At 35.4% G+C, this 13,908-nt stretch overlaps 1 protein-coding gene across 1 annotated transcript; it reads right to left on the bottom strand.

The window, feature by feature from the left end:
* Window positions 1–10,462: 10,462 nt before the first annotated feature.
* Window positions 10,463–13,495, bottom strand: LOC121726883. Its single transcript, XM_042114521.1, has 2 exons — window positions 12,973–13,495; window positions 10,463–12,747 (listed from the first exon to the last, which is right to left on the bottom strand). Exon 2 carries the CDS (start codon window positions 12,745–12,747, stop codon window positions 10,564–10,566), a length of 2,184 nt encoding a protein of 727 aa, XP_041970455.1. The 5' UTR covers window positions 12,973–13,495; the 3' UTR covers window positions 10,463–10,563.
* Between the last annotated feature and the right edge of the window lie 413 nt (window positions 13,496–13,908).

Genomic DNA, 13,908 nt, shown 5'->3' with positions numbered 1-13,908 from the left:
TCTAAAGTTTGTCTACAAAATACGTTTTACTGAGACGTTTCCGCGGATATTTTTAACAACTTTACGTTGCGGATATCGTGGGATTCGTCTCGGACGAAATGCAGCCGTTGCCTTGTCCCGTGTAACCTCAAACCAGATAAACTAATGTAAGCTAAATAATAAAATAACCCAAGTTCACTAGTAAGCTATAATATTACTATGCTTGTGTCGTTCCTCTAATTAAATCTAAATATATATAATACTAGCTGTCCCGCCAAACGTTGTTTTGCCATATATATTTTTTTTGGTATGAAAAATAGATGTTGGTCGATTCTCAGACCTACTCAATATGCTCACAAAATTTCATCAAAATCGGTCAAGCCGTTTCGGAGGAGTATGGCAATGAAAACTGTGACACGAGAATTTTATATATTAGATAACTCAAAGGTGACTGACTAACATAGTGATCTATCAAAGCACAGCCCAAACCACTGGACGGATCGGGCTGAAATTTGGCATGCAGGTAGATGTTATGACGTAGGCATCCGCTAAGAAAGGATTTTGACAAATTCTACCCCTAAGGGGATAAAATAGGAGATGAAAGATTGTATATTATAATCCTACTAATATTATAAAGGCGAAAGTTTGTTTGGATGTATGGATGTATGGAATATGGATGTGTGGATGTATGGATGTTTGTTACTCTTTCACGCAAAAACTACTGAACGGATTTTAATGAAACTTTACAATAATATAGCTTATACATCAGAATAACACATAGGCTACAATTTTAACCGACTTTCAAAATGGGGGAGGTGTTATGTTTGTTTTCTTATATTCAACGATTACTCCGCCGTTTGTTAACCGATTTTCAAAATTTTTCTTTTGGTATATAGGGTATCATCCCAATTTGGTATGATATTCACAAAAGTGGTGATCTGATGCAGGATCCATAAGTAATCGAGGGAACTCCTCAAAACTTATAGGGAAACATGTGGTGACTTCGGTTTCGTGAGAAGTATTCTAAGCATATGCTACCAACAAGTAAGATTTTTCACCGAGATATACCTGGTATACCGTGGTTCGGAAGGTGCTGAGAGAACTCCTGATTCTTTATAGGTACAAGTTTGGGAGTTTCGGCGTTGTTTTAAGAACAGAAAGCATATGCTACTATACAAATTACATTCATCATCATCATGATCATCATCATCATCATCATCATCATCACTACCATATTATACCATTTCATAGTCTTTTAGATCGAGACTCGAGTTTGTCAAGCGATAATTTAAAAAAAATCTATACCTACCTTTCTAATATTATAAACCTGAAGAGTATGTTTGCTTGAACGCGTCAATCTCAGGAACTACAGGTCCGATTTAAAAACTTATCTCAGTGTTAGATCATTTATCGAGTAAGACTATAGGCTATATTCATAGCTGGGCTAATATTAACTCGTTAATCCGTTAATCGTTAATTAACAAAGTTAACATTTTGATTAACGGATTAACTTTTAAAAATAATAACGGACTAGTTTACTTCCGTTAATATGCAGAAGTCGGTTAATCGTTAATCCAATGCCTACTATTTACCGCACGGCACAGCGGCGCGGCGCGAAAACAGGTTCAGACAGTTAGTATGAAAAGACAGTTAGTATGAAAGTACAACGAAACAAAAACAATACTAGAGGCGCGTGCGAGTTTGAAGAGATTTGTTTCGTGTTATCATTTCATACCTCAGCGCCGGTGCTTATAGAGAGAGTGATTTGTTTATTGTTATTATAAATATTATTTTTTTATGGACGCATCACACCACGTCAGTCTGGCCCCGTGCTAAGTACCTAAAGGACTTGTGTTACAGGTACCAGACAACGGAAATATATTTAATACTTTTATACTATATATATATTTAAGATTTTTATTACATTATACACATATTTAATACACATCCAGACCCGGGAACATTGAAAACTTTTTGTTCCGTCGGCGGGATTCGAACCCGCGACCCCCGGCTTGAGCTACCAACGTGCTCACCACTGAGCCACAGAGGTCGTCAAATTTGCATGTTGATAAAGAACAGTGCAGTATAATTTAGTTAGATAGAATACAATAATTTTAGAAGTATTTTGTTTTGTCCCTAACATTTTAACTTCCAAAACATTTAGCCAACAGGTTTTGTATGTACACTAACGCAATGATATAAGGGCGATTCCATTATCGCGGGTGCAACATTTTGACGCACTTAAAGCGTGCTACTGACAAAATAAAATATATTTATTAATAAATTATCTTCTGAAGGGATACATTTTAACTAGTTTAATCATGATTTGTAAATGAAAACTATAATTAAATCTAAGAAAAGCCACAAAATATGTTTGAAGTACTATCGCGGGTGCAACCAAATCGGCCCTCCATTAACAACTCGGACGAGTTCATTTGAGAATACTGTTAATTGTGAAACTTTTAGTAATTTATTAACCCATATTTCAAAAGTGTATAAGACAAAGAAATGATTTAACTAGATACAATTAATTTAATTTATTAGTACTAGGAATTATTAACAATTTCCACGATCGCGGGTGCAACATCAGAATATCGCGGGTGCAACAAGTCTAAAGAAATTGAATTTACTCATAAGTCTGCGACTAATTTCTACATTTTTGATATGCAATACATAATATTATTAGTAAGTTGTAATAATACTACTTAAAATTTTGTTATTTTTTAATTATCAGTCATTTATCGATCTGAGAAAAAAAATCGTCTAAATCACTAAAACAATTTAATAATGTAAATTAGGCAAACGTTTTTCGATGTATTGCTATAAAACCGAACTACAGCAAACATTAAATTCAAAATTAATATCTATAATTTAAAAGAATATGGGAAAATGATAAATAAAAATATTTTTTTCAAAGAAAAATATTAAATTATATGATTTTTTTATGTCATTTGTAGCATGTCTTCTAAAATGTTTAAAAATAAAACAAGATTAATCATCATTTGAAACATCTGTTATGTAATACATGAAATATATCTAAAAATATAAAACACGATGTGACTCTATTGAATTTTTTATAAATCTTGTAATTACATGAAAAGTATTGATAACAAATATAATTTAACGTTATAGTTTACCTTAATAATATTAAATATGACGAAAATTACTATAATAGTCAAAAAATAAATAGTTGCTTTTGCAATTATACTGCTTCGATCGCGGGTGCAACCACTTTTAAGGTACTGTTTTTTCATTAAAAACCATAAAATAGTTTATTCCAATGATTAATTCCTATTTCCCTCTCAATTCTTCTTACTTTTACAAAGTTTCAAATTATTAACAATTTATTTTAGCGGGAAAACTAAACTTTTGTAATTTTTTTATCGCGGGTGCAACAATTGCAACTTTTGTTTAGCAATGTTTGAAAACTAATTCAAAATTGTTGATTTTTTTTTGCTCAGAAATATAAACTTATGTTATACAGTCAATATTACGTAGTGAAATTCAACTTCGAGCTAGTGATTTGTAGTAAAAATAATCATGTGTGGCATAAGCAGTTTTTCTCGCGCCGTTAGATGATATCACTTCAGAATGTTATAAATCATTCAAATTTAAATTTTTACTGATAAAAGTACTTTTGCTAGTAAATATACATCTTTTTATTTATAATTCAATAAAAACATGTAACAAATGCTGTAATTTGAAAATTCGTGTCAAGGGTCGTCTCTAGCGGAATCGCCCATAAGTTACAACAAGGCCATATTACATATTAAAGGATTAACGTTTAACGTTAACTTGCGTTAATTCGTCCGAAATGTAACGCTTTAACGGTTAGCGAAGCTAGCATTTTTTTAACGGAATAACGATTAACGAAGTTAAATATTTGAAAAAAAATGGAGGCATTTTGATCGTTGTTAACGCTAAATGGAACGCGAGGATAGCATGTATGACGTCACTGAACGCTGATTAGTGTTTTGAAATCCGTTCCTTTTCAAGATATGTACTTTTAATTCATAATTTTAGTAAAACAACAATATTTTTTTAAATAATATTAATATTTTATAAAATAATATTTTGAAATAATATTTTACACGTGGGAGAACCATGCTTCGGCACGAATGGGCCGGCTCGACCGGAGAAATACCACGTTCTCACAGAAAACCGGCGTGAAACAGCGCTTGCGCTGTGTTTCGTCGAGTGAGTGGGTTTACCGGAGGCCCAATCCCCTACCCTATTCCCTTCCCTACCCTCCCCTATTACCCTATTCCCTCTTAAAAGGCCGGCAACGCACCTGCAGCTCTTCTGATGCTGCGAGTATCCATGGGCGACGGAAGTTGCTTTCCATCAGGTGACCCGTTTGCTCGTTTGCCACCTTATTTCATTAAAAAAAAATAACCTCGCAGTGGCCTTTCTTTTATATTTTCTTAACATTGTCATAGCAACATTTTCATAAATAAATTATTATATTTGCATTCTTTTAAAATATATGACTGAATAACTTAATCAAACCATAATGTATAGTCTATAATATTATATTCTACAAGACATAGTTGAATACATGACTTGATGACTTCCATCAATAAACCTGGAATCAGCGGTAAGCACATGCGCCCTGCCACTGGTCATTGTTGCACTTAGGCATGTGCTACGTGTTACACAGACTTTCTTAACCCACGTCTAGCAAAATTTCGTTATCCATATTATACAGGTTTTATAATCATGCGAAAATATGCCTGTCTGCTATCTCTTGACTTGTTTGGTACTTATAGATTCTTTAAGTCCCAAAAAGAAATAATAGGCCAAGTGCGAGTCGGACTCGCGCACGAAGGGTTCCGTACCATTATAGAGCAAAATTAGGCCAAAAGTGTTTTTTGTATGGGAGCCCCTCTTAATTTTTTATTTTATATTAATATTATGATTAAATACTAGATGACACCCGCAACTCCGTTGCGCCAAAATTCGTTTATCGAGCGGGAACCGTACATTTTTCCGGGATAAAACCTATCCTATGTCCTTTCTCGGGACTCAAAATATATCCATGCTAAATTTCAGCAAAATCGGCTCAGCGGTTCGAGCGTGAAGAGGTAACAGACAGACAGACAGACACACTTTCGCATTTATAATATTAGTATGGATTAAAGTACACCTAAAACTAAGGATTGTGTAAAAAAATCAAGTAAGTACCTACCTACCTGTTGCTATTATTGATATAGAGCAAAAAAGGCCAAAAAAGTCTCGTTTATTGTATGGGAGCCCTCCATAAATATTAATTTTATTTTTGTTTTTAGTATTTGTTGTTATAGCGGCAACAGATATACACAATCTGTGAAAATTTCAACTCTCTAGCTATTACCGTTCTTGAGTTACATATGGAGACATATAGACGGACAGACGGACAGACAACGAAGTCTTAGTAATAGGGTCCCGTTTTTACCCTTTGGGTACGGAACCCTAAAAAGGATAATTTTTATTCGGGACAGCGTACGGTTTCCGCGTCAAATAAATCTCAATGCAAGAAATTGCGGGCAACATCAAGTAGTGTTAATATTACAAAAATCTTATGTATAACGAATATCTCAACTATGTTATTGTCATGTTGATAGTTGCAAAAGGGTACTACGGCCGTTATTTTTGTAAAAGCGAAATTAGCTTACGCTTCGGCTTGGGGTAGAACAGGCTAAATGCGTGTCGGATATTTATGAACACCGGACGTCTAATAAAAGTATCGACACTAGTGTCGAATGCATATTCTATAGGCTCGTGCATATTCTATAAATATGCCAGTACCTACAGGCAATAACGCTGAAAGCCGCTGCGTGGTGCTCCGAGTGCAACATATGCATGCATGTTTATAATATTATTATACTGGCTGACTCGGCAACACCATATAAATTATAAAATAATTAATATGGCAAACGTTGTTTTGCACTATAAATTATTTCTAGTAGTAGGTATCAATATAAAAAGTAGATAAAAACCTATCCTCAGGCGGCAGACCTAATGAATGTACATACAAAATTTCATTAAAATCGGTTGAGCCGTTTTGGAGGAGTTCGCGCACAAACACTGTGACACGAGAATTTTATATAAGTATTAGAATTTAGATTCTATAAAAATTGTTGTTATTTAAATAATGTGAGATCTTAAACCAATGACGTTAGTAACATACTCGTAGAATATCATTGTCTTAAACTAGATTAGATCTCACTTGGCCAGTTTTCATATTACATCAGTCATTTCATGATTTCATAAAGTTATTGAACATTTTATTTCTGATGAAACTAGTCAAGTCAAATCCAATCTAGTTTAAGATCTCACATTACTTAAATAACGTCAATCGTTATAGATTTTCAATAAAGCAAAGAAAATAATATAGACTTTATTATTTTGTTTATATTTAAAATATTGTTATTTGGTTCCTATTAGAGATGTGCCGACTGGTCCTTGTTGATGTGGACCTTCCAGTTACAGTTCTTGTCGAGCATGAAACCCAGAAATTTTACAGAGTTGACTTCTAAAATGTTTTTATTATCATATTGTATATATTCAAATTTGTTTTTTTTACTATTGTAATTTTGAAATTGTATATGTTGAGTTTTAGTTATATTTAATTTTAAATTATTATTTTTAAGCCAGTTAAATATTTTTAATAATGTAGAATATAGTTCCGCTTCAAAAGAATTCTTGTCCTTGCATTTTACAATGATTGTGGTGTCATCTGCAAATAGTAATGTTAGATATTTTGTTCGTGCAATATCGCAGCAACCTGTGTCCTATCATTTAGGGCTTCTGTGACTGCTTTTATAAGATTGAAACACGCTAAGGTAGTGTTACTATTTTTCCGAAAGCCATATTGATTTTTTGTTAGTATATTATGACGGTATACAAAACTCTCAAGACGGATTAACATAACCTTTTCAAATAATTTAGAAAGGATTGGAATTAATGTTATCGGACGGTAGTTATTAGGGTTTGTTCTGTCTCCATTTTTATAAAGTGGCTTAAACATCGGTTGTTAACCGATGTTTTAAGAGCTTCAGGAAAAGAGCCCTCTTGTAGGGACATATTAATAACGTAGCTTAGATAATAGTTTTGATGAGCTTTTCAATATTTTTGTGCTGATGTTATCTATTCCGACAGAGCTAGTGTTGTTCAAGCCATTTATAATTTTTTGTATCTCTGAAGGATCAGTTGGCGTTAAAAATATTGATTCTGAAATATTATTATTTGAAGTCATAGTATCCGATATGTCATGTGCATTAAATTTAAAGTCATTTTTATTAGTCATATTTATAAAATAATTATTGAAGAGATTGCTAATGTCAGTAGGAGTTGTATATTATATTTTATTGTCATGTAATATTTTATCTATACCTAAGTCAGAGTTTGTCTCATTAATGTTATCATTTATATTTTAAGGATATTACTTCTAAGGTGTTATGTGTAACATTAGGCTGACTTTCAGTTGATAAATCTAACACAGATGTGGAAGAGGAATAATCATCTGTGATATTCAAAATCAAATTTTGCTCTGAAGTAGCTTTTCTTAAGTTGGATTTTCTAAAAGTAATATTTTCTGAGTAGGAAGAATCCATATTGAAGTATTATAAATATTCCGAAATGGGTATTTTGGTATTATCTGAATCTTATTATACCTAGTGCGGGATCCATAAATTTTATTAAATGTCACTTTGTTCTGGCCTAACGGTCACTTAATATTGTAGCAAATTTTTGTCAACAGCTGTAGTCGAACAGCACTGATTATTATTGTCACTGTTTAAGCACAAACTTAGCTTCATATTTTAATATAATTTTGATTAATATGTTTGTTCTAAATATTTTCCGTAACGCTTTTTTACTGCTATTTCGCGTGGCACACGCCGCCTGCAAACGTGTCTTGTTAAGTATGTTTACTTCGCGTCGGCTTCTTTGCAGCCGACTAATCGGCCAGTCGGCTAGTCGGCTAAAGTCATGATCGGCACATCTCTAGTTCCTATACATACATAATATTTCAATTTTTCATAGAACTAGGCACTCATTTAGATCTCCATCCTTTTTACGGCGAAGTCCATAGACAAGAATAATGTTTGTATGAAACTTGGCTCTACATTTTTATATTTATGTTTTTGGTGGGATATTATTGCTCTTTGTAAAGAAAACTTTCCGAGCAAGGGTAAACAGTAAACACCTTAATCTTCCCAGTTCAAACATACATAATATTCGAATAAATTCAATTGCAACCATAAAGGGGCTGTTTCACCACTTCCCGACAAGTGTCGGATGTGCTATCCGCAACTTATCTGGTAGATACGTCATCTGTCAGATAAGTTGTCGATAGCCTATCCGTAACTTGTCGGGAATTTGTGAAATAGTCCCTTAATGGTTGTGATTGAATACGGATCTGCAGACGGACAGACGGACAGATGGACAGCCGTCCAGACGGACAGACGGACAGAATGACAGACAGACAGACAGACTAACAGGGATTAAAAGAATTCTATGTCTATTCCCGGGACTCAAACTTTATCTCCGTACAAAATTTAAGAACAATCGGTACAATCAGTTTGCGCGTGAAGAGGTCACAGACAGACATCTTCATAAAGTCATCTTCTATTCATTTCATAAAGTTTCTTCACTTCACAAATAAATATTTACGGGGTGCTCCCATACAATAAACGTGATTTTTTGGCCTTTTTTTCTCAAAATCAATAATGGCAGCCGGTAGGCACTTGAAATATTCACAAAAACTTTAATTATATTTTTACTTTCATAATTTATATTAACAGTAAAATAAAATAAATATTTAAGGGGGCTTTCCATACAAGAAACACAATTTTGCCTAGTTTCGCTCTGTCCGACTCGCACTTGACCGATTTTCTTTGTTTTTTTCCTTATGCTTACACCGACCGACCGACCTGGATTCTAAATTTCATCCTTCTAGGTCATCTGGAAGTTGGAACTGTGTTAGAACTTTAATCCATAGGTAAGACAGTTATTTATGTATTGGATCAGTTATGCTACCGTGTGTCGGAGTGGATTGGCATGAGTCATGCCAATCCACTCCCACAGGGTCAGCTAATCCAATCGGTAGCGTCATGCCGATTGGACGATAGGAAGGATGGTGTATGGCCACCATTAGAACTGAACGTGTGTAGGAGTAAATTGGCATGACTCATGCCAATCCACTCCCACACACGGTCAGTTCTAACTGATCCAATCGGTAGCATCATGCCAAATGGACGATAGGAAGGATGGTGTATTTCTTTTGGTTGCATAATGGTGGCCACCATTATGCAACCAAAAGATTTGTGTAATAACGGCATCCTCGATACCGACAATAATATAATTTATTACTTAAAATGTTCAGAAGACATCGTTGTGGTTTTATCTACGAATAATAAAAACTAAGGAATCGTAACTCTTATACTATCATCAAAACGGTAATAGTATGGGAGTTACGATTCCTTAGTTTTTATTATTCGTAGTTCGTAGGGTTTTATTCAATAATAATATTTTTGTAAATAATATAATTTAATGCAATGTTATCATTAGCGTTTGTTGCTTACTCTACATCGATTAGTGAGAGATGAAGTAGAGCAAGAGTCATGGCCTATGCGGACTGGACGTGTTATCAATTAATAATAAGAACAAAATAAAATAAAAATATCGGCAGATTTATACTGGATTATATTACAAAACTAGATTATGCCCGCAACTCCATTGCGCTAAAGTTGGAATAAAAAGTATCATAATAATATGGCCTTTCCCGGGAATCAATGTAGGTACTTATCTCCATACCAAATTTCAGCAAAATCGGTTCAGCGGTTTGGGTGTGAGGAGGTAACAGACAGACAGACACACTTTCGCATTTATAATATTACTAGATGACTCCCGCAACTCCATTGCGCCAAAATCCGTTTATCACCTGGGAACCGTATATTTTTCCGGGGTAAAAAGTATCTCCGTGCAAAATTTCAGCAAAATCGGTTCAGCGGCTTAGGCGTGAATAGGTACTCGTAATAGACAGACAGACACACTTTCGCATTTATAATATCACTATGGAGGTAATAAGTATGGATTAGTGGATATATTATGCAGCTTGTAATAATTAATAATTGATATTAAAATCTTTATACCATAGACTTAATATATACTGTCTATAGGTTTATGCTTTATACTTATTATTTTAATAAAACATTAGTTTTTCTCGTAGTTATCCACTAAATGACCCCTGGGGGTAAATCTAACTAAATAGAAGAGTGTAATAAGTGTATTCTGAATCATACTTTCATGATTCAGAATACACATAAAATATTTAGTAGTTATCTACCTAGAATACTGAAACAGTTGGAGATACTGAAACTATTTTAGTTATCTAGAGATACTGAAATAGTTAGAACTATTCTATAAAACTAAAAAAAAAATCAATAAAACTTGATTTATTATCTATATTTTAACATAATTTATTTACTATTATGATACTTACATTAAATAAAGTTTTTATTTAATTTAATTTAATTAATGTGTCCAAATGATTAATAACAAGATAATTATTTAAAGATAAGAATACAACAAGTGATTCATCTACACAGTAACAGACTCGACCATAGTTTTTTTAATAAGTTCCCCTAAATTTTCGGTTTCACTAGCGTTAGCTTCAGTGGTCGGTTGGGCCGGGCTGGCCTGCTGCTGCGGCGCGTCCTGGGCCGATTGGTCGAAGTTATCTAGGTTCATTAGCTTATTCTGACAAAACCAATTCTCATCATTGTCTAGCGGCTGTAATTTGTTGTTCTGTTGATATGGCAACGTCATGAGAGTCGTGTAATGAGAATCGCTTTTATTTTCGCTGCTCCCGAAACTATCCGAACTATTTCTATATACGTCGTAGTGGTTTTGGTGCATCGGATATTGTGCGGTGTGCTCGGAAACGATCGAGTTTTGTTTTTGCAGATAGTCGGGCATGTACATGTGGCCGTAGTGATTGAACATAGAGATGTGCGAGCTGTGCGCGAACTCCTCGAAGCTGCTCGCCGAAAATGAATGTATTCCCTTGTACTGGTGGTTCTCCGTCGAATGTTGTTCGTACATGTAGTTGAGATCGCAGTGGTACCTTTGCGTGTTGCTCGGTACCGGGTTATATTCGGCTACCGCGGACGATGCGTAGGGCGGGCCCTTTCCCTGTAGAATGTTGGAGGTGTACGTGTCATGACACCGAGGATCAGATTTACCTTCGTAGCTAATTACGTTGTGCTCTCTTCTCGGAAAACTAAAGGAAGATTCGTTTTGAACACTAGCAGCAGAAGCGTTTGAGGTGTGTTGATTGCAATGCATGTTGTTAAATGTTTCTGGGCTGGTTTCGCAAATTTTATTCGACAAAGTACTGATTACTCTTCCAGTACTGTTATCTTGAGTATGACATGTTTTATCGTAAGCTATATTTGTATGGGGTATGCCTGTACCTGAAGTTGTACTATGTGCTTCGGCCCATTGTCTCTTGGCTGCCTGCTGCTCCTCGTTTTTCTTTTCTAAACTTACTCTCATTAAAGTATTTATAAAGTGCGTCCTAACTCTCAGTGGATTGAATTCTATTCTGCCGGTAGTATTACCACAACCATCTCTAGTACAACCACACGGAAAATTCAGTCTATCGACCTGGCATTTAATGCCCGCTAAACTACATGAACAATTTTCCGGATTACAAACTCCTTTACACGCACAACCACAAAATTCCCGAGATGTCCTTATATCTCTACATTCGTCTTTCTCGTAACCCTCAATTTTTCTTACGCCTGCAGCTCTTAGCAGTGCCCTCCTTTGTCTAGTAGGAACAGGCTGAAGAAAATAGTAGCTATCTAAATCGAGCTCTGATTCTGAAATATCACTGGTCTCTTCTTCCGTGTCACTATCTTCACTAGAGGACATTGACTCCCCTTGACCGGAATGTCTTTCGCTTTTTAGCTGTTGTAGTATTTGTCTATGTAACCTTCTCTGCTCCAGAGCATGCTCAGTTAAGGTGAATTTTTGTGTGTGACTGTGTTCCCATTCCATTCCCAGCGTGGATCCGCCTTGTGATGGCACGCAAGTAAAACCTTGTGATCTCGGAAAATAATAAACAGTAACGTTATCGAAGGTTATGTTTCCTTTTCTTCTTTTTGGTTGTATATTTTCGCTAATCTCGTTATCATACTTTCTTTTAAGGTTACTTTTTCGTGGTTTTTCAATGTTGACCCTGTGTGTATCATCCTTGGTATCTTCAAGTTTATGGCTACCTTCAGCCGGCATGTCTTCGGAGTTTATTTCTGGTTTTTCGTCTTGGGCAGGCATATTTTCTAATTGGGGTAGCTTAATAAACTCGTTTGTTTCAGATCCTAAACCAGAGTCACTACCATCTGATCTGTCAGCCCCGTCCTCTTCCCTCTCGTGTAATGCTACATCCGGAGGTAAACTTCCGAGTGCCGAATCTTCACTATCCGCCGAGGCGGTGTCCGTTTTAATGTCTTCTATATCACTCAGAGTGTCATTATCGTCTATTTTAACCGCGTAATCTACTTTACTGTCACTACTCTCATAAAACTGAGAGACATTACTATTTACATCGTTTTGATCATCATTTAGGTTATCACTAGAATCGTCACTATTAGCGTCACTGTCACTTTTATCGTTTTTTATCACAGAAGAGCGAGCTTCTTCTTTATTGTTCTCCATTTCCATCGACCGCGTATCATCGGTGCCCGCCAGCTCTGTTTTATCTTCCCGGTCTTCCATCATCTGTAAAAGATTGGTTACTAATCAGTTTATTAGAACGGTCGAGTCAAGGTCAACATGTACGAAATTTGTTAATTCTACTTCATAATAATATGAATACGAAAGGTTTGAATTTCATTGTGTTATATTTTCGAATCCTTGGGTGCAACGTCTGGACAAGTGCAAAGGCCCGAAGGAATGAGCGAGCAGCACTATAAATCAAACAAAATGATAATACAAAACCGGTACCTGTTTTAAAAGGTTTATTCTTAACGGCCTCTCGAGTTCGTATGTAGTTCTCTACTTCTCCTGACTCATTGTGTATACTCGGTACGTCTTAAATACGTACAATTGAAACAATTCTGTACAAGATATGAACGCAACGTTCACATTCATATTTTTCATATCCAAGAGACAGCAGCGAGCACGATAACTTGAATCCAATATCCGAAGTAATAAGGTTTTTTATCACTCGTACCCCGATGACGCGCCGTTGTTTCTCATTTATTTATTTACTGCACTGATGTTCTATATCCACATTTTAATCACTCAGAAATACTTCTTCTCTACACTGGACCGTGTCACTACTTCAAACTTTTCCACGCATTGGCAATCAACAGTAAATAATAGTTAACTTATTACAATTCACTCGCACAGCACTGTACTCTACGTTCCCACCTCGCGTAATCATGTTGGTCGACACTCGACTCTCGAGCGACGCAGGCAAATAGAACGCTACCGAGTGAGAGAGACACGAGGAGCGCCGCTAGACGCGTACGAATACGACTCTTAAAAATGGTAGCGTAAACTTTGGGTTGTTCGACGTGACGTTACCCCGCCCGGCCCTGCCCCCTCCCCCCGGCCTTGCGTCTCTCCGCACCGTCTCCACAGACGAGTTCGCGCAGGCGCTGTTCGTTTCTCACAATGCGATAATACCAGCTCAACTATTCAATGCCCCTTCAAGTTATATTTTACTTGTTTATTAATATTAATAATTTGTACCTAATCTCTATTCGTGACACCCTATTTGTAGTACTACATTTCTTACAAGTTTGATTCCTTAATTATTTATAACCACATTCTAATATTATTATATCTACAATTGTATTGTATAATTAATATTTGAATATAACTAAAGTAAGCGTGTAAACCGATAATTTCCTTTTTATCTCTACGCTACAATAA

This window comes from Aricia agestis, chromosome 1 (assembly GCF_905147365.1).
Source record: "Aricia agestis chromosome 1, ilAriAges1.1, whole genome shotgun sequence".
Lineage (NCBI taxonomy): Eukaryota > Metazoa > Arthropoda > Insecta > Lepidoptera > Lycaenidae > Aricia > Aricia agestis.
Note: the sequence above shows the minus strand (reverse complement) of the source record. Positions and strands in the feature narration are given on the sequence as shown.

Bases quoted from the DNA above. Each gene is read 5' to 3' on its own strand.
- LOC121726883 (XM_042114521.1), bottom strand. From the start codon at position 12,747: ATGATGGAAGACCGGGAAGATAAAACAGAGCTGGCGGGCACCGATGAT.